The sequence below is a fragment of the Furipterus horrens genome, unplaced genomic scaffold, assembly GCF_987537825.1.
Source record: "Furipterus horrens unplaced genomic scaffold, mFurHor1.1.pri manual_scaffold_5, whole genome shotgun sequence".
Lineage (NCBI taxonomy): Eukaryota > Metazoa > Chordata > Mammalia > Chiroptera > Furipteridae > Furipterus > Furipterus horrens.
In genome coordinates, this window is record NW_028327175.1 from 1197173 (window position 1) to 1224528 (window position 27356).

The following is a 27356-nucleotide window of genomic DNA, read 5'->3' on the forward strand; positions in this document are numbered from 1 at the left end:
AGCTTTCATGACCTTGCGGAAACCCAGGGCTCCTCTTGGCATCTCCAGCAGGAGCAGAGAACGTGCAGACGGGCTGCCCAGCCGCAGAGGTGGCCCAGGGCTCGGCCCGGGCACGGCCACGACCCCATCCCAGGACAGGAGGGCCACCAGCGGCCGCGGCGTCCTGAGGCTTGGCTGTAAACAGCCGGGTGAGTTTCTGGGGTTCCTGGGAAAACCGCCCTTCATTCTGGAGGAAGTGCTGACCCCCAAGAAGCTCACACACACCCCATCTGTCTGGAAAAAGCAGCCCGACTTCCCCGCCCCCAAAGGCAGCAAAGCAAATAAGGAAAAGGATCCAGGGAAGCTCACAGGAAGGGGAAAAAGAATGAAAAGAAACAGGAACAAGAGGAGGAGGCAGCAGAGCAGACAGCAGGGCTGCCGGAAGATGCGGGGTGCAGGGGGGCGGGGGCCCAACAGAGGCAGCCGCTTCATCTCCGAAACCCACCGCAGCAGCCACTGGGACCCCTTCTCTCAGCCCGGCCGTCAAACTGTTGGATTTCACCTTCGAGAGCCTCATGCCGGGGCAGACGGACAAGGTGGGGGTCCCCTCCAGGCGCACAGTCCCCACCCAGCACTACAGAACTTGAGGAGATGCCCCAGCCACGGTGGGCAGAGGGTCACAGGGTCACTTGGGCACGAGGCTACGCCTCCTGACAAGCTCACAGTCCAGAGGTGGGGTGAAAGGGCCTTTCTGGAACTCGGGGGGCAGGGGTTCCTGAGGTGCCCAATCACACGGTGGTGGTGGGTATCTGGGCAGAGAGGCTCCCGCAGCCGGGGGCGGGTCCATCCCTTCCTGCCCCCAGGACACTGGGGAGCGCCCACACCAGACCGCCCTGTCCCTGATTGCCAGCCTCACTGTCGGGTGCACAGGAGAGAAGAATGCGGGGGCGGGGGTGGGGGGGGTGGTTGCCGCTGGCACTTGAGGCTGAATGAGACGGCGGGTTCACGACAGCAGCCCCCGGGCCTGTGCCATGGTCAGTCCCCGCTGCTCCGCTGACCCTTCACGCTCAGCATCTGTCCCGGAGTGGACGGGTCAAAGTCCCAAACGGGCCTGAGCTGCAGCCCCAAAGACCCAGAAGCGCCCCAGCGGTGGCCACGCCCGGGTCAGGGCCTCAGCCGCGTGTGGATTTCGGCTCTGGAACAGAACACGCTTCTGCACAGCTGAGCCAGTGGCCTGACCTCTGCTCTCCCGGGGGAAATGTCACCTGCCTCCAGCCCAGGAGCCAGTTCACTGCGCCTTGGCCCGCTGCTGGCCAGAGGAGTCCCGGCCACACCTTAGGAAGCCACCTGACTTGACGTCACTGTGGCTGGAGCCCCGCCCAGCGCCAGCCCCAAGCCTCTGGGTTGGGTAGCTGACCCTGGCCCTCAGCACTCAGGGGCCCGCCTGGCCCAGCTCATGCTCGGCAGGGGCCAAGGCCGGGAGCCCTGCTGTTGGGGCGGCGTCGGTGCTGAACATCGGTTCCGGGGCCGCTCAGCTGCTTCTGGGCAGAGACGCCACCCGCCGGAGGGTGTCAGCCACAAGTCTGGGCTCCGACTCAGCTGCAGGTTTGGCAGCACGCAATGCTGGGTGTCTTTCTACCCCTGGCTGGGGTGCAGCACGCAGGGCCCAGAGGCCTCTGGGGGGCAGGGCAGTGGTCTGGAGACCGGGTTGACCTGCAGGCCCCCCCAGCACCCCTCACCCCCTATACTGGCAGCCACTGTGCTGTGGGCTGGGGCGAGAACCCTCGTGGGGCTTGGGGGATGCTCAAGACTTACTGAGGGGGATGAAGCGCCTTGGGGACCATTAGGAAGGGGATCTGCTTCCCGCCCCCACGTGGTGGGACACACACAGGAAGATTTCAGAGCTGACTCAGAGGGGCCGGAGCCCAGGGGAGGCCAAGGCGAGGGAAGAGAGCTGCGCCCTCCCATCAGACTGTCCTCTGGCAATGGGGGACCTCTGTCCTGGAGCCGAGGAGCAGCCCAGCCAAGCTCCTCCGGGTCCACCGGCCTCAGCAGAGCGTACGAAGAAATAAACGGCTTTTCCTGTGCGAAGCGCCTGGGCGGGTCGTGTGGGCGCCAGCCTGGCCGTCCAGCGGCAGGCAGGTGCCCTCATGCAGACGGGATGCAGATGGCCAGGCTGCACGTCCCCTGGGCCGGCGTCCCCACCGACACGCAGAGGGACACAGGCCCCGTGGCTGCTAGATGTCTCGCTTGGTGGCGTCCGGAAGGGCTGCCAACATGAGAAATTCTCTGGTTGTCACCGAATTCTTCAAGTACAGACTTGGTGCCCCGTCCCCGCGGAGACGGGCCGGCCTGGCGCCCCGAGCCGAGGACACAGGCAGGTCTTCTGCCCCCGGCCGCCCGGAGCACAGGGGCTGGCGCTTTCTGGGCACAGCCTCAGTGGCCGTGGGGGGCTCCACAGGACTCTTCCCGGGGGGACCAGACGGCCTGGAGGGGAAGGTCACGTACTCGTTCTTTTCCCCTCCCAAGATGCTTTCCTGACCCTTTCCGGATGTCTCTGTAGACACTTCTTCCAGAAAACTCTCGAAGTTCACCACCAGCTTGTCAATAAGGTCACTGGGGGCAGAGCATGGTCTCAGAACCCTGTCTTCTTCCGTGTTCACAGAGCCGCCAAGCTGCTTCAGACTTAGCTTGTTCTGAAAAAGAAAAAGGACACCCCCAAGGGTCACTCAGGGGCTACAGACGCTGTAGCCAAAAGCTCCCCAGGCTTGGGACGCCAAGGCCCCGCCTGCGACCAGCCCCCCACAGCCCCCCAGGACCAGAGGGGAGGCATCCCTTCCACGTGCCCTTCTAGAAAGCCCGGCGGGGTGGCCCGTGTCTGACCAAGAGCGCAATGCGCGGACACCGCTGCTTCCAGAGCCCCGAGGCCACGTCCCCACGGCCCTGCACTCCCGAACCCCGGGGGGACAGGCCCGGGGGGATGGGCACCCCGCAGTCAGAGCGCCCGCAGATGGAAGCCCTGTGACCACAGCCACACAGCGCGCCTGGAGCTCCAGGCGGCCGGTGGCGGTCACGGCGTCTCCTTGGTCACCTTTGCGCCCCAGAGCCCAGCCCCACACGGGCGCCGTGCGGCGAGGATTCGCTGCGGAGCTGGAACTGCGGGTCACCCCCAAGCACGGAGGCCGCCCCCAGTCCCGCCTGGGAGCGCCCTTTCCTTCCTCCCTTCACGACACCTAACCGGTAGGAAGGCACCCGGGTCATACAGGGCGGATGACGGAGAGACAGAGAGAGAAACCCAGGCAACAAAAACTAAAGGAGCGAAGTAAAAGCAATTTCAAAGCGCTCGGGTTAAAAAGGAGGCTTCTGGGTTGAAACAAGCGTATATTAAAAATTTCTGCCTCAAGAAATTCTGACACGGCCTTTCAGTGGTAAAAGGATTTAAAAGTTGTATTTGATTGGGCTTCCTTTTATCTCAGCAAGAAAGTCACCCTTAACATTTTCAGAACTGTTTTCAATTTTAAATTTTTCAGGAAAAAAGAAAAGAGGGTTTTACCAATGAGCCTTTGCTAGGCGCCCCACCGCCAGTGGCGACGTGACCCCTGTACAGCGACCCCGCCCGGGGGAGACCGCTGGGGGCAGCCTCCCGCACCGACACCCTGCGCATTGGGCCCCTCCGGCCTCCAAGGGCCCCCAGGCTGCCCTGCCCGATTGTCAGATGGCCTCAGAGAGCCGGCTCTCACTCCCGAATCAGACAGCCAGGCCGCACGGGCCGGGCCGGTGTCTGTGCGCACAGCCTCGCCCTGCAGGACCTGCTCATTTCCCGCAAGCCGGGTCCCGTGGGCCTGACTCCATGTCCTGGGGCTCCTGGGAGCTTCCCCCCACCCCGGGCTCCCCTCTGTGGACCCCACACACAGGGCCGCCCCCTCCCGCAGCCGCCCGCTCAGGCCCGCCCAGCAGCGCGTGCTCACCTGCAAGCCACCGGAGCCCCACGCTGCTACGCTGCTCTCCGCGGGGTTGGGCACGCGGGGCCAGCACAGACGCTTCAGCCTGCTGAGCGGAGAGAAGGTTTCCCCGCCAGCCTGAGTCCCAGGAGCTTGCTACGAGGACCCTGAGCCCAGAGGGTGCGGCTTCGCAGAGGAGAGTGGAGCTGCTCCCCATTAAAGGAGGGCAAGCTCCCAGCTCCTGACTCAGACTGGGGAACAAGCAGTTTGGGGTGGCAGTGCCATCGCCGCAGGGAAGTGGCAGGGAGAGATCCCGCCCACCCCCAGCCTCCCCGCCCCCCAGCCCGGCGGCAGACAGCAGACCCTGCAGGCCTGGCCCTGGCGCTGAGACTTGCCCCTGGGGAGTCGGCTCTGAGCTGTGAGCCCCCCGCCCCTCTGAGCAGGGACCCACCCCGCAGCGGCCGCCGCCCCTGGGAATGCGCCGCCCACGAGTGCCCACGAATGTGCACCGGTGACTCGGCGACAGTCTGTCTGGGGCTGAAGCTGACGTTAGCCTGACCACACTTAAGCGCAGCTGTGGGGCAGAAGTGGCCAGGGCGGGAAGTTCTGGAGGGAGATCCGAGGGGGCAGGCGCCCTTGACCCTCAGGGCAGTGGGAGGCTCTCGGGGAAGACAAAGCACAACCTGGAGGGTAAGCTTCCCCCCAAAGTGGCCCCGCAGGCAGGACAAACACCCCGCAGCCAGCCCTTGGGCACTGTCCTGGGGGGGTGGCACAGTCAGTGCTGAGCACACGGCCCCCAGGCTCCCAGCGCCCGGCTCTGCTGGCCAGAGAGGTTCGTGGCCTGGTGTCCCCCTGCTGCCACCAGGGACCCCTCTAGACACCGAGAGAAAGGGCCGTCCCCCCCGCCTCCGGTCTCAGACGCTGAGCACACCAGAGAAACCCGAGGGGCCCCGGCCACACAGAGGCTGGAGCGGGGGCTGCGGCTGGGTCCCGTGCTCGGTCACAATCCTGTGAGCCGCACGCAGCGCAGGGCACAGGGCGGGCGCAGCAGCTGTGATCGGCAGCAGACGCTGGATCCCTCCTCAGTGGTGGGTGCCCCTGCCCCGTGACGCTGCCCACCCACCCCTGCCACGCTGTCGGCCACACACTCACTTGGGCCTTTTGAGACCGTACGCCGCCGCCAGGACGAGCAGGAGCAGCATCACACCACCGGCCAGCGAGGCCGCCAGGCAGACCTCCAGGACACCTGCGGGCGGGGCAGAGCGCCGTGAGCGGGGTGGCAGCGCCGGCCCTTCCTGCTGCCCAGCACAGGGCGGCTTCTGTCTCCCGGGAGCTGCAGCTGCCGCTCCTGCCTAGTTCCTTTCAATTCAGCCAAGTCACGGAACTAAAATAAACTCGGTGTGCATGGCTGCCCCCCAGCTCTCCCTGAGCGATCTGGACGGACAGGTGCTCGCAGGCCCAGCGTCCGGCCGGCCACATAGTGACCCTTCACTGGGCACTCGCGAGGCGCCGAGGTTCCGGGGGGAAAACAAGACGGCAGTGAGCAGGGGCTGTGAGACCCCTGCTCGCACGGAGCTGCGTCCGGTGGGAGAGTCCAGACGACAAATAGCACGGGTCCCTTTGAGAAGGGAAGTATGTGAGCTCACGGTGATAACGAGGGGGAGCTGCCCCGTAAGAGTGTGGGAACAGCACTTCCTCAGGGCAGCAGAGGCGGAGGATGCGGAAGCCTGGAGGCAGGGACAGAGGCGGAGCAGAGACAGAAGCCGGGAGTGGTAGCAGAGGGGGTGGCAAGGGACGGTCCAGAGCCTGGTTTTGATCCAAACTATAAGCAGGGGTCTCGCAGGTGACCCTCCGCTGCTCTGTGCAGCTGGGCTGGAGAGGCTCCGAGACAGAAGCGGAGAGGCCTGTCCTCTGCGGCCAAGCGTCAGAAGCTTCTCGGCGCCAAGGCAGGCTCTTGCCTTCCCTCTGACCCCAGGAGAACACGCCATCAGATCACACAATGTGTGACCAGTGTGAAAATACAACATCATTTCAAAAAGGACCCCAGAAAGGCGGTGCTAGGCCGTGCACGCAGAACATGGTCTCTACGTAGAAACATGCGCCAGACTCGCATTCCCCAGAACCGCCCGAGCAGTTTCTAGCCGTTCGAAAACGCGACAAATGAGCAGCAGGAGTCCTTGAGCAGCTGTTTGTAGCTGTTCCTACAAAATGTGCTCCCACACTTCCATATAAAATGTTGTTCATTCTCTAAAAGACTTTTTCTTTAAAAAAAGTAATAAACCCTCGCCCCAGGATATGTTTTTATTGATTTTAGAGAGAGAGGGAGGCAGAGAGGGAGAGACAGAGGAGCACTGGCGTGAGGGAGCGGCATCGACCGGTGGCCTCCCGGACACACGCTGACCAGGACCGGACCCGCAACCTGGGCATGTGCCCCGACTGGGGACCAAACCCGCAACCTTTGGCGGACGGATGACGCTCCAACCCACAGAGCCACCCGGCCAGGGCACGGCAGTTTTAACACATCCTTCAAATCGGACGTCTTTCACTCGGACTTGGGAAAATTAAATATTTCTGTTCCTCCTTCCCCCTTTCATCTCCCTCCCGTCCCATCTTTGGTGCTTCTGGAATATTCCCCGTAACCACCATACGAAACTGCAGTGTAGCTCGCCCTTTTGTCGTACTTATGAAATCTTTCTTGCTACCTATTTTTAAAGTAAAAGCTGATGAGTAGAACATATTATACACATTTTTCTTTTAAAAAAAAACCCAAACATGATGAGGGTAAGTCCCTTTCTGGGGGCCCATGGTGTTTGTCCAGCTGAGGTTTGCCCTCCGAGGCCCCACCATGCAGTAACCTCTGACCTCTGACACTCAGAAGGGGTGAATGAGAACTTGGGGAAGCCGCGAGGTGGCGGCCGGTGTGGGGCTGAGGGTGAGGTTATACCATGACCCTGACCCCCTTCCTCAAGGTGATGGGGGGGCCGCCCGTGAGGAAGGAGCAAGACGACCTTTGCTCCGGACCCAGCTCTCCCTCGGCCGGCCGCCCCCGCCCCCTGCGCCCCGCGCCCCAAAGGCCATGAGCCAGAACAGCGGCCCCTCTCACGCAGGCGCCAGCCCGGTGTCCTCGGCTGCCCCGACCCGCCGAGCGCCACCTCCTGCCGCCTGAGAGAAGCCGAGGAGACGCTCCAGGCTGGCGGAAGACACTCACTCATCGACAGCGTCCTGAAGTTGGTCCTCGTGCCGTTGGCGCCCCCGGTGAGAGCGCTGGCCATGACCTGCACCGTGTAGGCGGTGCCCCGCGCCAGGTTCCGCAGGCCGAGCTGCAGGGTGCGGGGGCCGACGGTCCTGGCTGGAGGAAGGCAGGCGTCAGACACGGCAGCCCAGGCCGGCGCGACGGGGCTCCAGCGGCACTCAGAGGCCAGCAGCAGAGCCCGCTGGGCCGTCACCACCCCCCCAGCCCCCGGCAGGTGGGACACCGAACACACACGCCACGGGAGGAAGGACGCGACAACCCACAGAACGGGGAAAGTATTTGCAAAGCCCGTAGCTGGTAAGGGGCAGAGTGTGTAAAAAATCTCTCAGCCTCGGTAACTGAACGACAACCCAGTTTAATAACGGGCGAGGAGACGGGAGAGACTGTCTCCAAAGCAGACAGGCAGGTGGCCGGCCAGCACACGCAACCACGCTCAGCACCGTCCGTGACGAAGGCAGCACCAATCAAAACCACAGCAAGATAGCACTTCGTCCGGTCCCCACCAGGACACCCGTAACCGTCTTTTAAGCAGAAAGTAACGAGCATTGGAAAGGATGTGGCGAAACCGGGGCCCTCAAACATGGCTGCAAATCGGTGCAGTCGCAGCAGAGAAGCTGGCGGTTCTTTAATAAGTTAAACTAGGATGAACGCAGGTGTGCATCCCGAGGAATCAAAAGCAGGGACCAGGCACACATGTGTACACTGATGTTCCCTCCAAGGCCCCGTCCTGCAAGGCTCACAGCAGCCAATAGGTGGAAACACGCCGGATGCCCGCAAACCGATGAACCGAGTAACAAAACGTGGCCTGTGCGCCCCGGAAAGTCACTCGGGATAAAAGGGACCGAGGAGCTAGCAGACGCCACGCCGTGGATAAGCTTGGGGAACCCTGTGCGGAGGGAAAGAAGCTGGGCAGAAGGGCCACGCGCTGACGACCCCACCGACGTGAGGCGTCTGGAACTAGGAGGCCCCCACAGACAGCGTGGCGGTGGGTGCAGAGGCTTCTGCGAGAGGGTGACAGGAAGCGGCCGACGCGCAGAACGTGCATCTGCTCGGACAGAAACGGCGGGGCTGACGGGAGCTCAGCACCGTGGGTGTCCTCAGTGCCCCGATCGTTTCCTTTGGGATGTAACGGTGGTCCGTTTTCTACGTGCTTTATCATAACAAAAATCGGCCTGAGCAGAAATGTAAGCCTAGCCCAGGAATTAGGGTGCCGGCCGGTACTGCGATTCGGGAGAAAAGTATCACTGGGCAGGAGGCTCGGGAACCCGGACGGGAGGCTCCCGGGAGGGCACCTGTCCCCAGCCCTCCCGCACCCTGGGCTGGGCAATCGCACCAGCGCCTCCGGCTCCTACAGCACTTCAGGTGCCAAAACATCACTCATTCGATTCCAAAAATCTCAGGAGGTCGGTGCACTTGGCCTGTTTTCAGGGAGACTCAAAGACGCGGAGGGACGCAGGCCAGGTGGCGGCCACCCTACTGCGGGTCTGGCGTCGCCTCCACTCAGGCCCCTGGGGGTTCAGCGTGGCTGGCAGCAGACTTACAGATCCCCTCTCCATTCTCCGCTTGGTAGAAGATGGTGTAGCTGCTGATGAGGCCGTTTCTCTGACTTTTGGGGACCTCTTCCCACGTGACGGTGACGGTGCTGACACCAATGTTCTCCACCCTGGCCACGGGACCTGCGGCTGGGGCTTCACAAGAAAGGGGGACAAACCGTCAGCACCGAGCAAGCCCAGCAGGTCCTGCCCCGCGAGGCTCGGCCCAGAGCAAAGCAGCGTTGGGGGCGGGCAGAGGAGGGAGCTGACGCGTCTCCTCAACTGGGAGGGTTGTTCTCTAGAGGCTTCCACCTTGACCAGGAGGAGGAGGGACTCCGTATGGGCCCCTCACTCTGATCTGACACCCGGCTCTTTCCTTCATGCCGTGCTCATGATTACCAAGCAGCTGAAGAGGGTGTTTCCGTGGGCTACGCTGAGTGACAAGATTCACCCCCACTGTCGAGTCTGGAGGATGTTCGCTTCCAAACAGACAACAATGGGGCCTGAGCAGGTCGCCAGGAAAACCCTTGCTTACTGCTACCCCACTGGAAGTAACCGTCTAGCATCCCCGACTTACGACGAACTCTGGAGAGCCCCTAACTTGGCCTTAACTCGGTGTTGTTTCTGCTTCCAGCGCTGTTTGCCCTCAGTTCCGGTGGGACTCGGGGCCACTGTCACCACTCTGAGCCTCAGTTTTCCACGTGCAAAACAAGGGGCTTGGGCTTGATGACCTCTGAGGTCAACCCCGCTCAGAAAGTCGGTGGCCCTCTAGCCTGGCCACCGTGGCGTCAAGCGCACGGAGCTGGCTGCACGCCGCGGGCGTCCCAGCCTTGGCTGAATGCGCAGCGGTCCAGCGGTCCCTACCGCGTCCCCCCTCCACCCAGGACCTGGGCACACGTACCGCCTTGCCTGACGTAAGCCAGGACAGAGTATGGCTTGCCCTCTCGGTCTTGCAGCATCGGAGACACCGAGATGTTATAGCAGCAGAAGGCCATTGATGTGTCTGCAAAGGAAGAGCGAGAAGCAGCAGGTGTGGAGAACGGCAAGTGGAAAGGATGCTACACCGAGAGCTGCCCCCTAAGACCAACGGACGGTGCTCTCTGCCCGTCTCCACCTCTGGAAATACGGCGGTTAGACCTGCTCCAGCTAACGCTGTAAGTTAACTCTGAGAACTAAGCCTGCCCGCCTCTGACAAAACGACAGAGCCACCGGGGGGGGGGGGGGGGGGGCGGAGTAGGAGGCCAGGCCGATGGGATGGGGAGGATGGGGCCTTGCTCGTGCGTCCTACAAGGACCGGGGACTTCCTGGAGGAGGGGCGGTTCCCTGCGTCTGTCCCCTGGGGAAGGGACCCAGCTCTGAACCAGGAGCTAGAACCGAAGGGGTCCCCTGGGCCACACACGGCTGCCGTCTACACGGTCGAGCTGCCTGTGAAGGGATCTCGGGGGGCAGGTGTTGAGACTATTTCCTCTGGGAACACGCCAGGGACCTGGTCTCGTACCCGTGGCTTCCTGGCCCTGCACTGCTGGCAAATGCCGAGAAACGTGTGCTTCCCTGGCTTGCCAAGTGCCATTGGCCACATCTACGGCTTTGAAGCCAACGACAGATTTAAAAACAGATGGAAATGCAGTGGAATCCTGCTCAGAAGGAGCCTGTGCATCCGCAGGGGCTACCTTGCTTCATGGTCCAGTTGCTGGCCCGAGACACCACGTCCCAGGACAAGGCGGGGGGCCCTGAGTCCAGGTCCGGGAACCACTCCACCACCCACGTGTCCACAGCCGGGTCGGAGCTCTGCCACGTCACCACCAGCTGGCCCCCCGTGAGGTTGGCCTTCACGTCCTCGATGCAGGGATATGCTGAAGGCAGAGAGAAGGACAGCTGCTCAGCCACCCAGCGCACCCACCACGTCGGCATCTGGCCGCCGCCCGGGCTGTGAAGAAGGCTGGAGCTGGGGACCTCTGCCCCGTGGGGCACTTTTATGCTCTTACTGTCCCCTTTCCTCACCCCTTCTTTGATGATTGTGTGCCCTCTGAGTCTTTCCCTATCCCCCAACTTACTCCCACTGCGGTATCGATGACCCGAAGGACCCGCCCACCACAGGTGTCCCTGAAAATCAAAGTGACCGCAAGCCTGAGGCCGAGAAGGCATCTCTGCAGGTGGAATCTCAGCACCAGCAGCTCTGTGGCTGGGAAGCTGGGACATGGTGGCCGGAAGTCACACTGAGGGGGGGCTCCGACTTCCCCGTCTCGGCTGGCCCTGCACAGCCTGGCTATAGCGCGTCGGTACCAGAAGGATACGCACGCCCCCGCCAAAGCACCTGGTTGTAACGGACGCTTGCGGCCCGCCTCGGGGAGAGCTCACGTCTGGGAACAGGCCACAGGGACCCCTGCAGCAGAAAAGCTGAGTGCGGCTTCAAATGCAGCATCTGGGAGTCGCTCAGCAACAGATCTGCTGTGCTGGAAACGCTCAGACAACCCAGAAGAGACCTGTTTGCAGGTGCCGTGAGGCAGGGAGGGGTGCTCAGAAGACCCCCCCCCCCGACAATTCCCCACCTGCCCCACACCAGGGCCTTCAAAGCCCCAGAGAGGAAGAAGCGGAGATGGTGCCCTCAACAAACCCCCGAAGCCCCCGCCGCTGGAAGCACGGGGACTGGGGGCGGGGGGCGACTGCTATTCCAGGCAGCGAGGCCGGCGGGCTGCGTGTGTGTGCGTGTGTGCGCCCCGCCCCCAGCCACTGCTCCGGGCCCGCTTCCCGAGGAGGGCCCGCAACGAGACGACACATCCCTAACGACCAGAAGACCTGGCTCTTCCCACCAGAACCTTAAACGTCTCCACTTGGTTTTCACTGGGATGCGAGAAGCGGCGGCCGGCAAGAGGACAGGGACTGCCCCGCCACCTACACGGGCAGGCGTTCCAGGGAGATGTGGGCGCTGTACTCACGCTCTTCCCCGACGGCCGGAATCCTCAGGGTGGCCGCCGGACACTGTCCCAGGGAATTGTAGGAGACCACGGACACCCGGTAGGCCTCGTCGCCCAGGCACAGCTCCAGCTGCTCACGCGTGGTGTTCTCGGTCTCTGTGAGGTGAGCGCTGCTTTCCGGGAAGTACCGTACGTGGTAGCCAAGTACTTTCTCCAGGGCCGGGGCTCCTCTTGCCTTCTGAACACAGAGGAAACCCAAGTTCATTGCCAAAAGCGAAGACGGGCAAGCCCTGAGCTGGCGATCAGTGGTGGGGAGCGGGGCGGGGTGACGTGGATGCTCAGATGCTAAAGCCCAAGCAGGCGGTGCCCCCCCGGGATGAGCAACGCAGCCTCCAGGGCCGAGGGAGGGCATTTGCTAGACGGCCCCTTGGGATCGACGCAGACGCAGGTCTCATTGCACGAGGCCGGGCCAGGAGGCACCCCAGGTCCTTTCAGCCGTCTCTTCCCCTCCGCCCCACACGGACACAGAACGTCAGCTAAGCAGCTGAGCCGGCCCTGAGTCTGTGCTGGCCCCGGGCACCGCCTGTCCGGGAACCGCGGGTTGTAGAGCTCCCGGGCAACTGTCCCTTATCCCGACCCTGCAGAGGGGCCTTGCTTCCCTGGACCAGACACCCAGCACCCCCACTAAGACGGGCGGCCCTCTCAGCCCTCGGTCCTTGGCGAGCAGCCAGAGGTGACCCCAGGGCCTCTAAGCCAAGCTCTTCCTTTCAGCCCTGAACTTGAGACCACCCACCAGACGTTTCCCCAAGGGAGTAGCGTGAGTTCCTGCTCTGGTGACACGGGCAGGGCAGGGCGACTGCATGTGAGGCCCGGCGGGACTTCGGGTTCACGGCGCCCCGCTGCCCCCGGCCTGGGAGTCCTGGCCAGCTCCCGTGACCAGCAGCCCCTCCGAGAGCCTTTGCGCCCCAAGTGCGTGCGCCCTCGTTAGAACAACAGCTGCAGCGCCGTCCTCCCCGCGCTCTGACACCCAGGGCTGGAAGCGGGCCGCTCGGTGGCTTCAGGGCTGTCACGGAGCGGCTCACTCAGCACCACCGTCTCGTGCTAGGTCACCCTGATTCTTGGAAAACCTTCCTATTGCAGGAAAACGAAGAGCCGTCCCCAGGCAAGGGCAGGCGGAGGGCCCTGAAGTCCCTGTCCCCTCCCTCCCAGGTGGCCTACCTGACCCCCCGCTACGGGGCCAGCCACTGCGGGGTGCATGGCTGGCCTTCTCTCCCTCGAGGGGTGTAGTAGGCTCCACCGATGCTGCATCGTCCCTCTGCCACTGGGGAATGGCAGGGGAAAGGTCAAAGGTCAAAGGGTACTCTGACCCTGGAGTCGGGGGATTGAATGTCATTTGCAAAGCAGGGCGACGTCTCCGTTTTCAAAAGCATGTTGGACTCGCCTGGACGTGGGCAAGCCTGACAGAGCACGCGAGTGCTTCCTGGTACGTGTGGCAGCTCGCGGAGGATGTGGCACCCCCGCCCCCACCAGCGTGCCCCCGGACCCCCTTTCCTCTCCTTCCCGGCTGGGGAGTCTCGCTCTTTGCCCCTTTCCTTTCTGATGCACCTCCTCTCCCCCTCCTTTTCCTCCCTCTTCTCCGTCTTCGCCCCACAACACCCGTCTGACCCCCAGCTGCCCACGTCCAGGGCCTGTTCTGTGCTGTTGTGTCCCCACCAGCCAGGACGCAACGGGGCGCATGCCCGATGCCGTCTGCAGCGGCCCAAGGACGTCCCCATGGCCCCGGGCTCTCTACTCTCCCGTGAGGGCTCTCGGCGGCTGCAGCGGCCAGGGACCCCCCACCCCCACCCCCACGTGTCCCGGCACCCGCCCGGGGCGCCGTGTACCAGACGGAAGGACAGAGGGGCCAAGGCCAGGGACGCACCCTCGGGCCCTTCACAAGGTGGCCTGCAGGCTTTGTGCACTGACGACCCCGGGTGAGATTTTGGGCATCACAGAGCCTCTCGGGAAGGAAATTCGGGAGGTCAAAGTTCAAGAGTCAGAGTTCTTTGAGGAACAAGAGACCAAAAGTTTTAAACGAACACAGAGAGGACGCAGGGTGCGGTCACCTTCCACAGCAGCGTCACAGGCCGCCGTCCGTCCGCCCGGGCCGGGCCGAGGACCCTCCACACGTCCAGGCCGAGAGGAGCTGCGGGGACAGGAGGGAGGCTCAGCGCAGGCAGCTGCCCCAGGGGGTGGCGACAGCTCACTGCGCGGTTGGGAAGGACGTGCTGCGGGGACGGCGGGGGGTCTGTCTGTGCCCCGTGGCTGAGGGACCAGAACCAGCCGGGTAAGACAGGAGCTGCTCTTGGGTCTGATGGCTCAGCGTGGTGTTAAGGAGACAGCACAGGAGACCCTGTTGCAATAGAATGTGTCACCCAAATCTGGACTGATATGTGACAGTTCATGTCCTCTAAGGCACGCTATCTACACGCATGACAGCTGGGATGACAGACAGCCGACAAGGAAATGGGTGCAGTCTCTACGCTGTCTGCTTCCCCAAAGGCTGGAGCTGCCTCTTCCCAGCGCTGCCACACGTAGGAGAGAATTAAAGGGAAGAGCAGAGGAATAATCTGCCCCCCGCCCCCTCTGAGCTCCACACTTCGTGCCGGTCCCGGGCGGGAAGACCGAAGAGGAAGCACGTTGCATGTTTCCCGGGGCCAGATAAAACCGAAACACGGCACTGCACACGGAGAGGCGGTACGTCCTGGCCCCGGGGGGCACGGAGACCACGTGTGCAGCCAGAGCGGGGCGGCAGCTCGTCTGCGACACCAGGGAGCGTGTGACCCTTGACCGCGTTTCTCCGGGAACGGCACAGCCTGACAGCCCAGTTCCAGTGTGGCGGCTGCTGATGACCCAGCCACCCAGAGCTAACACTCGCCAAAGCGGGGAACTCACATCCCCCTCGATCGCGGGACTGAATTCCGGCCTCGAGCAAGTTTTGGCAAGAAGTGGGTGACGGGCAACTTGAGGCTGATGCTCTGCCGTGTGCCTGCCATTCAAAACGCCGAGCGTGTGATGAAGGGGGTGGGGCAGAGGGTCCTGGACGGTCAGAAGCCCTGGGGCCTGCGGCGGGGCGAGGTGAGTCGCCCCTGAGGGCCACAGGGGTGCTGCTGACCCCTCTCCTGAGGGAACCACCGCTGCAGAAAGTGTCATCGGGTCGGCAGAGGGCGGGGCCGGCCCCACAACTGAACTATTTCAGAGCAGAGAGCGAGGTCCCAGGGTCTCTTTGGCCTCCGGAGACGGTGCCTTAAAGTGAAAAGACTGAACTCCCGCCAAAGGCAGAAAAATGCGCCGAAGGGCAGCTGAGCCCCGCGGCCTGCGTGTCCTGAATGGAGGGCCAGCTCAGCCACTGCTCTTGGGGGAAACCAAGGCCACTGTCCGGCCTGAGCCCAGGAACAGCGACAGGGTCCCCCGGGAGTGAGCCCGGCCTGCTCAGGCCTCACCGATGGCTTCACCTGCCTTCCCCGGGGACATCCCTCTATGCCCGCCAGCACTGCCCTCACCCCGGAGGCCGTCGCTGAGCCGGAAGGAGGAGCAGCCGGTCCTCAGCTCTCAGACAGAGGGCGCCCGGCTGGTGTCAGCCTGCGGCCCGGTGGGGGAGCTCGGGGCAGAGGCAGAGCTGCTCAGGGCAGCCCGGGTGCAGGCCACCAGACCTCCGGGGGGGCCCACGCCCAGCAAGGCCTGTGGCCCTGCCTCCCACCCGCAGTATCTCTGCCCCACGTGTGCTGAAGTCAGACTATGGGGCTGGGGGGAGTAATATTGGGGGCAAGGGGAAAGATCTAAAGGCAAAACGCTCACCCCATGCAGCCCCAAACAGTCGTCTGGACGCTGCACAGAGGCAAAATAGACGGATTATTTAAAAATGGATCATTCCAATCACTTGGTTGGAAACATGAGCAAAATTCCCCTCAGATCTCTCCCCTAGGCCTCCCTTCAGTTTCAGCAGATGGTGACGCCGAATGCATTTAGTCAGATACGTCCTTTTTATGCTATTTCCTGCAGAAAGGGCGGAGAGACACAGTCTCCCCGATACCGACAGCCGGAGAAGCTCAGTTTGAACTTCCAACTTCCGGAACAGTCAGAGGAAAAGCCTGCCTTGCTTTGAGCTGCTGCATTTGTCCTGATCTGTCAGAGCAGCCGCGGGAAACGTGAACACCAGACACACGGACGGGCCCTCCCTCGGCCGGGGGCGGCGGCGGGCAGGCCAGCGACCTGCAGACGGGGCGGCCGTGCCGAGGGGCCCGGAGCTGCGGGTCGGCGCCCTCACCCGTGGGGCCCTCCCCCCCCAGATGGGGCGAGCCCGCAGTTTCCTGGGCTCTCGGGAGGATCGGAAGCAATGACAGGAAATAGGCATTTCCGGAATATTCACTGTGGGCTGACCACACTATTGCATTTCACCTCTAAAATGCCACTAAAACGGAGGCGCTGACACCCCTTCGCAAACTGTGCTCCGCTGTGGAAAGGGGGGAAACAGTAAGGACACAGGCCCCACGCGCGGCAGGGCCAGCTGGGGTTGGAGGCCACCGTGGGCTGGGAGTGCGACCCGATCGCGGGGCCTCAGGCACTGCGGGTCCCTTTCTCCCCCTCACTGGCCTGAGAGGCGACCCCTTGGGTATTCTCATTAGCTCTGCCTTTATTTACTTATTGTTTAGTAATGGCTGCAGGGTTTACAATACATACTTATCATTTATCATAGGAGATTTTTAACTAGAATAGCATTTCACGTAGTTTAAGACCTTTTCAAGCACATTAAAGACGGGACCTGGTCTCCTGGTTTTGGGACAAAAAGCCGCTGCCCTAACGAGCCCAAGCCCAGCAGAGGAGGCACCCGCGCAGAGGAAGACACAGCCGCTCTGGCTCCAGGGCCCCGGGTGCCCGACTCCCAGGTGCTGCGCTCGGCAAAACCCCCGAGCTAGGCGGGGCTGTCCCCACCCAGGGCAGGCAGAGGGGGACGACGAGGGACTCGCTTGCCTTCCTCCGCGGTGGTTCCGTTCCGTTCTCGGCTCCAGGCGCTCTGGAGCCCGGACCCCTCGGCCGCACACCGCAGCGCTACGGCATACTCCGTAAACGCCCGCAGCCCCGTGAGGTTGTAGGTTTGGTCTCCGTCGCTCTCTTCTCTGAAGCTGACTTTCGTCTGCAAGGCACAGATAACCTTGAGCTGGAGGGGGGACCACGAGTTGTCTTCCGATTGCTCTTCTTCACCCCCAGCCCTCTCTTACCTTGTCAGAACTAGCAGCACCCTAGTGCAAATTTTTAAACGTATATTCTTTATAAATAAACCTCCACACATTCCCGGGGACCCAAAAAACCACACACAGCCCCACTTCCCACCTCTAAGCTGGTGAGGCAGATGTGCCTGCCTTGGAGCTGATGTGAGGGAGACAGTCTTGTGGTTCTGGAAGAAGCAAGGTGCCCAGGGCCACCCGGGCCACGGTTCAAACTCTGGCAGTGACCCGAACACCAGGGGGCAGGAGGTCACTCAGAGCTCAGGGGCATGGAGTTCAGCCTCGTGTTATGGACAAGACCCAGAGAAGCTCAGCGGCCGTGGATGACCTCAGCTTTGTCATCAGCAGGAGCAGGGTGAGGACACAGATGTCCCAGTCCTAGGCTCCCTCCCTTTCCCCAAACCTTTCCTGTTGATGATTGGCTTTTGGGGGGCCAATCAAGCAGCTCAAGACCTGGCCGGTCAGCGGCTCAAGAGCTCATCAGCCTGGGTGTGTAAATCCGCTTTGACACTCTAGGGGGCAAAAAAGTAAAAAAAAAGCACTTCTAGCCCTGGCTGCTGTGGCTCAGTGGATTGAGCGTCGGCCTGCGAGCCAAGTGTCGCTGGTTCGATTCCCAGTCAGCGCACATGACTAGGTTGCACGTCAGGTCCCCAGTTGGGGGCGTGAGTGAGTGGCAACCACACAGTGATGTTTCTCTCCCTCTCTTTCTCCTTTCCCCTCTCTCTAAAAACAGATAAATAAAATAATATTAATAAATAAGTAAAGAGATAAGACATTAACTTAAAAAGAAAAAGCCCTTCTTTCCAGACCCTGGTTTCCTCGAGAGTAAAACCAGCCTGTTGCTTTATTTACTCTCAGGTCCCTTCTGGACCCAGCCGTCCCACGGAACCGTGAAAACTCAGCCGTTTGCTTCTGAAGCAGCCGTTGCTGCGGCCGCAGGAATGTCGCGGTAGCTTATGTTGGTCAATAAATATGAACCACGCAAACGGCGAGGCCATCTGTGAGCGTGCGCAGCTGCTGGGCGGGTGTAACGGCCGTGGGAACAACACAGTCACAGGCCCCGGGCCCACAGCTGGGCAGAACGAGGGCCGTCGGTGGCCGCACGCTGAGCGCCCTGCCCCGGGGGTCCTGGCTGACGCGCCGCCCCGTGGCCTGCCGGAGCCCCGGGGAGGCAGGCCCGGCAACGGGGCCGCATGGCTGCTGAACCCCTTCCCCGCAGCGCCCCGCAGCAGCCCTGAGGTGCTGCAGGCAGGCCAGGGTCACGGGAAACTTGACCGGGGACCCGCCTCGTCTCTGGGCCAGTAGCCTCCCCAGGTGCCCGGAGTCCCAGGCCCGCTACAGGCAGGCTGAGACCCCCGCAGAAGGACAACCACGTGCAATGGAAACTAAAACGATAGTAAAGCCACAAAACCCTGCACGGAAGCCCCAGGAAGTGCCACCTCTAGCTTTTAAATCTGTCGGGTGTTTCTGTGCTTTGCCAGTCCCTGCGGCACGGGCGTGGCCTGCTCGCTGGGTGTGCTCTGCTCATGCTGGTGAGCTCTGCCCAGCCCGGCTCTCTGGAGACTGTTCTCCACAGCCTGAGACACTGGGCAAAGACTGCCGAGCCCTCTTTTGGGCTCCTTGTACTCTGGCCTTTTGTCCAGGATCATCCAACCCTCCACCCAGGCGTAAACCTAAATCTTCCACAATCCAACACACACAGCGGATTCCAACCAAACACCAGCTCCACTGGGTGGGTTTCTAACAATCTGTACTTCGTGCCAAATCCTGCTCACCCAAGGCGTTAGTGCCTTCAGAGATGAATCAGACGTTTTGGGGCAAAGCCTAAGTCAAGCTCTTAAAACTGTCTTAGCTCCTTCTGAGGAGGGGCTCCAGGGGTCGCTCAGGGCCGGTCAAATGAATGAGTGCACCTGGGGTCAGGAGACCTGCGATCAGGAGAAGCGATTTCAGTACCCTGCGCTGCCACGTCCTCGTCCGCGAGGGGGCCCAGACCCGGGACTTACTCATGAGCAGCCGTGTGCTGAGTCTTGCATGTCTAACCTTCAGTCACCTCCAAAGTGCTCTCCATCTGATGCAACACACCTCCCGAGACATGTTCCCACGGCTCGAGACAGTTTTTGAAACTCATCGATATTGATGCCTGTTAGTGCTTCTGCCATTTTTTGTTTCACCTCCTCCACATCAGCAAAATGTTTCCCTTTGAGGACTTCTTTCATCACGGAAACAAACAAAAAAGTTGCTTGGGGTGAGGTCGGGTGAATGGGGAGGGTGGGGCACGGGGTCCTGCCATTTTTGGTCAAAAACTGCTGAGCAGTCAGCGTGGTGTGGGCAGATGCACTTGTAAGTCACCCGTCACAAAATGGGCAAATGTGTTGTTGAAAGTTAATTCAAAAGAAATTCACTGAAGCCGAACGCAGCCTCTCCCACCACCAGCTGGTGCACTGATCTAGACGGGTTCCCAGAACACCCACCTGGCGGGGGAAGCCTGTCCTACAGGGGCCTGCCCTCCAGAAGGTCATTCTGGTTCATTTGGGACCCCCTCTCATATAAAAAAACGAAAAATCATGGTGCCTTGCTTATCGGGCATTTGCAAAGATTAAACTGTCTGGAGTGGAAAAAAGCGCTTTGCCACTCCCACAGCCTCTTACAAACGTGACTCTCGCTGTTATGCACACGGAGGGATTTTGGAATTAGCCTTGGCGTGGTTCAGTTCCGTGAAACAAGCGTTGGGCGCATGTGCCAGGCACAACCAGGGAACAAAGAGCAGAACCCGCTGTCTGCCTCCAAGGGACGCACGGCCGACGTAAGTGATGCGCTGGGTGTCAAGGGCGAGGACAGAGCAGTGTGTCGGCCTGGGCCTCCGCTAGCCAGGTGTGTGGCGGGAGAGGAGGGCGTCCTAGGCAGGGGCACGGGAGAGGAAGCGACGCGATGCCAGGGAGAGGGGCAGGGGCCCATCGGGCTGGTCTGGAGGGTTAAGGACCTGGACCTCTGTCCGCAGAGGGCGGGCACCAGCCGTGGCAGGGTTGGCTGCGTTGGGCCCAGAACTGTGCAGACCGCGTCATGTCTGACAGCTGACAGGAGAGAGAACTGGCTGCGTTTCCCCTCCTCCCACTTCCTCCGGGAGAGCAGGAGGGGCCTCTGACCTCAGGACGGAAGAGAGGAGGCAAAGGTGGGCAGGTGGAGGCGAGTGTGGGCGGGGGGTGCTGGGCGTGGCTGCCCTCACTTGCCTTGCACCTGCTTTACTCCTTTCCAGACGCACGTGGGCCCCTCCCAGCGGCCTCTGGGCCCAGACGAAGCCCCGCAGGCCCACGCCACCTGTGTGACGGGAGGTGAGCCTTACGTCACGTGTAGTTGGGGTCTAGGACGGCGGCTCCCGGGCTGCCCCCGAAGGGAAGCTGAGGGCGAGGACACCGTGACTCCTCTGGTCTTGAACATGAGCCAAGGGAAACAACGGATTTTCTGAAACAGCCCAGACCAGGAGAGGATGCGGCAGCACGGTGCCCGTGGTAGCTTCATGGACGAGACGAGAAAAGTCAGCTGCCTGACCGTGGTGGGAACTACGCAGTCAGAGGCTACAGAGGCTGGCCACACTCAACCGCGGGGCCGCCGATGTCTCCGCACGGGCTCCGCGGACGAGCACAGGCCTCCGCGGGACGAGCACGGGGCAATGCGGCAGCCGCTGTTTTTATTAAGGGCTGAAGGCAGGTGTAGAAGGAAGTGCTATCAAATCTGAAGATACTCAAGAAAAGTAAAAAGTTAACTGGAAGTTTTATTGAAAGGTAGAAAGTCGGAAGAAATTATAAGTTTTGGATGATAGAATAAAGATTCTAAATAGGTTAAAATGATGGATAAAGAAATTCAAAGGGAGTAAATAAAACGCCTACATTTAGGTTAAAAACAAACAAGTTATAAGACAGATTAGCAAGTCTTCGGGGGGCGGGTAAAGATTGAACTGGTTTAATCGGCTGGAAGCTGGGAGTCGGTGAAGGAGCGTCGCTCCTAAGACTTGCTACAATCTCAGGCTGCACCGATGGGAACATGAGACTCTCTTCTGAGCTTTGAGGTAAGAAATATTTCTTATGGAATAAAAGGCATTAAGTACAAAGGAAAAGGTGGATACAATCTGACAGCATTAAGAGTAAGAAGTTCTGTTCATCCAATGTCACCACAGAGAGTGAGAAGCCAGGCCACACAGCGGGAGTGTCTGCAACACACACACCAGATAGAAGACTCATAAACAGAATGCGTAAGGAACACCTACAAGTCAGTGAAACAATCGGACTGTCCAACAGAATGAACGCACAAAAGGCCAAAGTAAACAATTCACAGAGGAGGGCTCCACGTGGCCAGCACACACGCGGGGGCAGCCGCAACCCCGGGAACACTCGGGGACATGCAAATTGCAGCCATGGCTCTGCCGCGCTCCTGCAGGGGAGTCCTGCACAGCCCTGAAGGGTACGAGCGCCAGCATCACACGGCACGGACGAGTCTTAGAAGCACAATAATGAGCGAAAGAGACAAAGTACACAGTGTATGGATTCCATTGACAGAACGTCCCAAACCATTGTTCAGGGATACAGGCCTCACACCGTAATAAAGAGCAAAGAAGTGTCCATCATTACCATGGAAACCGGTATAACTCTAAGGGGAGCCAATAATGATGAAGGGAGCTTATGTTGTTCCGCTGACAATAACAAGTTGTTAAACACAATAGTTACATTCTGGTCCCCTTTCTAACTGTTATACGTCACAATTTCATAAAGGGCTGGGAAAATAGGGAAGGAACTAGCCGAGCCCTGGGATCTCCGGCAGCCGGCGCAGCCAGACGGGAGACAGGCAGGAAGGCAGAGCGGACCTCCCCCCTCCATTCTGTCCCGGCTTGGGGTGCCGGCGCCCACAGTCAGACACGCCCAGGCCCCGAGGCCGGGGCGCTGGCAGGGAGAGGCCTCCCCAGTCTCTGTCCTCTGTCCCCTTCGCAGCAGGCGCCAGCCCCTGCCCTCCACGCCCTCTCCCTGAAGCCGGCGGGGGCTCTTACCCAGGGGTCCGTCCCCGCCGCTCTGAATCGCAGCGTGCAGTCCAGCGCCAGTGAAACGGGGGCCAGCGCCGGCCTTTTCCAAGTAACGTGCAGCGCACGCTTGACGCCCGACAGCGGCTCCACGCTGGAAATCACAGGTGGGTCGATTTTTACTGAAAAGAAAAATCAGGGCATTCTCGTATCAGCAAAAAGATCAGAAAGTGCTAAAAGGATCCACCCCAAAATGAAAAAGAAAATAACCCTAGGATAGAAATGGCGCACCTTTCGTGATGGGCTGGGCGCGGGCGTGTTATGGGGGCACCTCTGGAGAAACGCTCCCCGCCCCCCAATACCCAGCCGTCCGCGGAGGACGTCTGCTGATGGGGGGGGGGGGGAGGTGGTGACCAGGGTGGGGGTAGGAAGATGAGGCTCCCGGACCAGAAAATGGGTGTCAGCTACCTGCCCTCCCCTGCCCCCCAGGGAGGCCCGTAGGAGGCCCTCTCCCGGCCTCCGAACCCTGCAAACACTCTCGCCCCAAAGCTCTGCCTTGGAAAATAGGCATGTATTTGTCTGGTGATATAAGTAACATGTGCCCATTCAAAAGCATTTTTAACACAGAAAAGCACAGAGGAGAACTTTAAATCACCCATAATGCCGTCAACCAGAGATCGCCACTATTAACACGGTGGCATGTCTCAGGCCTTTTTCTCTGTGACTGTCTGCATGCTTTTCAGACGATGTTGACATGGTGCTAAATAAAGCCCTCCTCTTCCTAAAACAGCATTGTGCAATCGGCATAGGCCCCCTTGCATTAAAAATTCTTCAAAACAGGATTTTTTCAAAGCTTCACAACATTCCATCTCACAGATGTACAAGATGTATTTGACCCTTTCTCTCTTATTGTACATTCACGGTATTTCCAATTTCTCACGTTAACGCTCCGTGAGAACCGCTGCTGGGTCTTGATCTCAAAGCTCAGGAGGCCCCGGACCGCAGGGAAGGGAGTGAGTCAGGGCAGGGCGGCGTGTCTGTCTGCCTCTGCGCGGCTTCCTGGGACCCCCGAGGGCAGGGTGACAGAGGCGCAGGGTGTGGATGTGCCGGGGCTGCTTCCACACCTGCCCTTGGCTTCCCCGCGCAGCCGCACGGACGGCGCTTCCATCAGCAGAGTGTGGGTGCCGCTCCCACGCCCATCCACCCTTCCATCTGCGCACGTCCTGCGGGCTTTTGGAGAACGACACCCTGCTCAGATCCATGGAATTAAAGACGCGGGGTGGAAATATTCCGAAAGCTCTCTGGAGCCCCTCAGGACGCGTCTGTACTCATCGTGCCCAGGGTGCGGGGTGCTCGTCCGCCCCTGGCTGCGCAGTGATGGGGCTTGTACAGCAGACACATGAAGTGATTTTTATAAGGTTATTGATTTTCACTGAGCACTGTGTAAGTACTTTTTGAGAAGTATCCCTTGGTCGACTCCTCTCTACCACCTAACATTTGTTACACTCATTTTTAAGAAGGCAGAACTGAGATTTGAAGGTTAAATAACTTTCTCATAAGAAGGCAAGCTGCGATCCGTCTGCACCTGCTCCAGAATTCCTGCTCTGACCCGTTCAGCGAAACTGCCTCCGGTCAGACTGCACACAAGCCCCTATTGTAGGTCTATTTACTCCTGCAATTAGAGCACCAAGGAGATTTGTTGTTAATTGTTACCCTCATAAAACCGGTGCTCAGAACACTCATTAGGAGCTGACGTAGACCGAGTGAGGCAGCCAGACGGCGGTTAGGGACCTCAGGTTCCGTTCCCCCGTAGGAACACGGAACAAAACAAGCACAGGAATTGCTTCCGCTCACCTAGTGGGAGCTCGGGAAACCAGCCAAAGTTTCCAGATGAAGACCCAGTCAGGAAAAAGTCCCCTTCAAAGTGACAGGAAAGGTCTCGGCCTGGTCCTATGCCCACCCCAGCATGCCGGAGGCCTAGGTGCAGAGGAGGCAGGAACCCTGTGCCTACTGCCCCCTCCCCAAACCAGGGAGCGCAGACCTCAGGGCCCACCTCTGACCCCCGGGGGCAGGTGGAGGGGCTGCTCGCTCAGCCTCGCCCCCTCTCTGGTGGGGAAAGCGCAAGGAGACCACAGACCCTCACGAGCCTGGGGCTGGAGACCGTGGCTGCAGAAGTGGGTCATCAAAAGTCCCCAGAAGGCCGAGACCGTCGAAAGCGACCGTGTGTCCAGAGGAGCTGAGAAAGCCACACGCATGACGCACACGCAGAAGGGGGAACTTACGCGCTCGCACCTGAGAGGCCCCCGGCTCCGCTGCAAGGACAGGGAGAGCGACTGTTTTCAGATGCCCCATTTCAACACGCAGGTCACACGGCCCTCCGCGGAGCGGAGGACAGGCCCATCCGAGGGAGCAGCACCCCGTGGCAGCAACGGCCCCCGAGGAGGCCCGGCCACCGGGCGGGCTGACGGGACAGAAACTCTGAGACAGCTGCCGTAAATAAGCTCAAAGAGCGAAGGGAAAACACGGGCCAAGAACTAAGGAAAAGCAAGAAAACGAGAGAGGATCAAAATGGGAAGATCGCCAGCAAACAGAGGAATTGTAAAAAGGAACCCTACAGAAATTCTGAAGCTGGAAATTTCAATCAGTGAAAGAAAAACACCCACGGCGGGGGACGAACATCAGATTTGGGCGGCGGGAGGAGGACGGCAGAACGTGACGCTGAGACGGTGAAAAGCACCGAGTCCGGGGGCAGAAAGAACACCACGGAGAACAGCAGACAGAGCCCCAAGTGCCCGAGGGACGCGGCATTTCTGTGTTTCGTGTGATGGCATATTTGTGCCCCTTACCGGTCCCTCCGCCCCCCACCCCCGCCAGCCCCCCTGCGACCACCTCGCCACCGCCGCCCCGAGGGTCTCGCTGGTTCGGACCCTCCGTGTGAGTGACGTCGGGCAGTGTTTGCCGCGCGCGTCCCTTAGCACAGGGCGCCCGGCTCCGTCAGTGCCGCTGTGCGTGGCAGGACTGCTTCTCTGTGGCGGCTTCAGAATACCCCGATGTGCGCCGAGGCCGCAGGTCCCTTATTATCTCAGCTGCCGGGGGGCGGCAGGGGGTTCCCACCCTGGCTGCTGTGAACAGTGTTGCGGGGGACATGGGGTGCAGGTGCCTCTCTCAGATCCTGACCTCAGTTCCTTCGGAGAGCTGCCCAGGAGGGGGACCGCCGGGCCCCGTGATGGTTCTGTGTTTGTTTTCCAAGGAAATGCTGCGTTCTTTTCCGTACCGGCTGCATCACCTTCCGTGCCCAGAGACACTGCACCGGGGTCCCCCTTTCTTCACACCTTCACCGACAGGACCTTTTTTATTTTAACACTAGCCATCCTAGCAGGGGTGAGGGGGAGTGCACTGCGGGTCTGACGTGCGTTTTGCTGATGATTTGATGGTGTGGAGCACCCTTTCCTATACAAGGCGCGGCCCAAAAGACAGAACTTGTTTATAAAAAATTGCATGCTTATTCTCTCATGTTGAAACTTCAGTCACCTTCACAGTCCTCTCCGTCTGATGCAACACACCTGCCAGGACATTTTTCCCACGGCTCACACCGTTTCAAACGCGCCAATCCCTTTCAGTGCTTCTGTCACGTTTTGTTTCGCCTCTTCCACATCAGCACCACCTGCCCCTTTGAGGACGGCTTTCATCCAGGGAAACAAACAAAGAAAAGTCGCTCGGGGGGCGATGGGGTGAATGGAGAGGGCGGGGCACGGGGTCACGCTGTTTGCGGTCCAAATGGCTGAACACTCAGCGCGGGGTGGGCAGGGGAGCTCGTGAGTCACCCGTCACAAAATGGGCGAAGGCACTGGGAGAGTCTTCAAAAAACACTCGGTGGAGCGGAGCGCAGCCTCTCACAACCAGGCTCCTAGCGCCCTCGCCTGGCGGGGGAAGCCTGAACCACAGCGAGCCTGCCCTCCAGAAGACAGGTCCAGGGTTGAGTGGGAGAAGTTCTAGTCCTTCGCCTATTTTTTATTGCGGTTATTTGCTTCTTTGCTATTAAGTGGTGAGCTTTCCCGACATATTTTGGATATTAACCACTTATCAGATATACAGTTTGCAAATCGCTTCTCCCACTCGGAAGGGTGACTGGCCGTGTGTTGATCATTTCCTTCCCTCCACGGAACTTTTCTAGTTGGATGTCGTCCTACTTACTCACTTTTTGCTTTTGCTGCCCCTGCTTTGGTATCTTAGTCACGAAATCGTTGTAACATCAAGGAGCTTTTCCCTGCATCGTCTTCTAGGAATTTTACGGTTTCAGATCTCACGTTTATGTCTTTAATTTACGCTGAGTTTATTTTTTGGATGCTGCAAGACGGGGTCCCGCTCTCCTGACACTGTGCATTGAGCAGACGATCCTTCCCCGTTTTGTATTCCCGGTGCCCCGGTGGGAGACCAGCTGACCCTGCACGCGGGGGCTTGCCCCTGGGCTCGCCGTCCTGGCCCACGTGTCTGGTGCGATGCCAGGGCCGTGCGGCTTGGATCGCTAGGTCGTGGCGTGAGGGCTCCAGACCTGTCCCCGTTCAAAGTTGCTTTGGCCTTTTGTGGTTCCCTGTGGAGTTTTGGATTTTTTTTTTTCTACTTCTGTGGAAAATGTCCTTGACATTTTGATAGGAATTGTACTTCATCTATATTAAATGATGACTTTTAACAACATTAACCCTGTTAATCCAGGAACACAGGATGTATTTCTATTTATCTTGGTCTTCAAGTTCTCAGGTCTCTCACCTCCTTGGTTAAATTTACTGCTCAGTGTTCTATTCTTTTCGATGTTATTTGGTGTCGTAATTTTGTTTCCTCAGTTTCATTTTTAGATAGATATTGGTGCTTAGCAACATTTTAGCAGTCCCTAGAGACAGATTACAAAAACCAAGTTTCTTCAGAGATTAATTTTATAAAACTCTGTGTCACTAATTTAGAGCAAAATTTCTCCTCACTGTAAATTGTAATCAGTGGCAGTTATAGAATATTTATATATCTACTAAATCTAGTTGAAAGAAGGATAGAAACTTTTGGGGATTTTTAATCTTATGACTGAATTTGTTTTTTAATATTTTTAATTGCTGAAGTGGTACATGTTCATGCTAATAAAGTACAGATAATAATGCTAAAAGTTTATTTAAAATGTGAATCATCTTGTCCCTTCCGGGGTCATCCTCATGAGACAGTGTTTACAATGAGAGGCCAGCCTTCCAAAGGCAGTTGTAAAAAAAAAGAGTTTTAAAAAGAAACCCAAGTCAAAACGCTTCACCAAAAGAAAATCTCGAGCTCGGACATCTGTGCTGCTGAAGTCTGCCAAGGACTTAAAGACGGATTAACGCTAGTTCTTCAGAAACTCCTCCAGAAAACAGAAGACCAGGAAATACCTCCCAACTCATGTTTTGAGGACAATACACCCTGATTCCAAGAACAGACAGAGATAGCACAA

At 59.6% G+C, this 27356-nt stretch overlaps 1 protein-coding gene across 1 annotated transcript in view; it reads right to left on the minus strand.

Moving 5' to 3' along the window:
- Positions 1–2038: 2038 nt before the first annotated feature.
- IL31RA (interleukin 31 receptor A) overlaps positions 2039–27356 on the minus strand; it is a 33437-nt gene continuing 8119 nt past the window's right edge. Inside the window, exons 4-14 of the mRNA XM_090278851.1 lie at positions 21920–22071; positions 16631–16793; positions 13726–13805; positions 11642–11858; positions 10376–10558; positions 9607–9708; positions 8715–8861; positions 7129–7269; positions 5073–5166; positions 3948–4026; positions 2039–2675 (exon numbers count right to left, since the gene is read on the minus strand). Coding sequence (XP_090134977.1) covers positions 2217–2675; positions 3948–4026; positions 5073–5166; positions 7129–7269; positions 8715–8861; positions 9607–9708; positions 10376–10558; positions 11642–11858; positions 13726–13805; positions 16631–16793; positions 21920–22071 — 1817 coding nt within the window. The 3' untranslated portion in view covers positions 2039–2216. The remainder of the gene's footprint in view (positions 2676–3947; positions 4027–5072; positions 5167–7128; positions 7270–8714; positions 8862–9606; positions 9709–10375; positions 10559–11641; positions 11859–13725; positions 13806–16630; positions 16794–21919; positions 22072–27356) is intronic.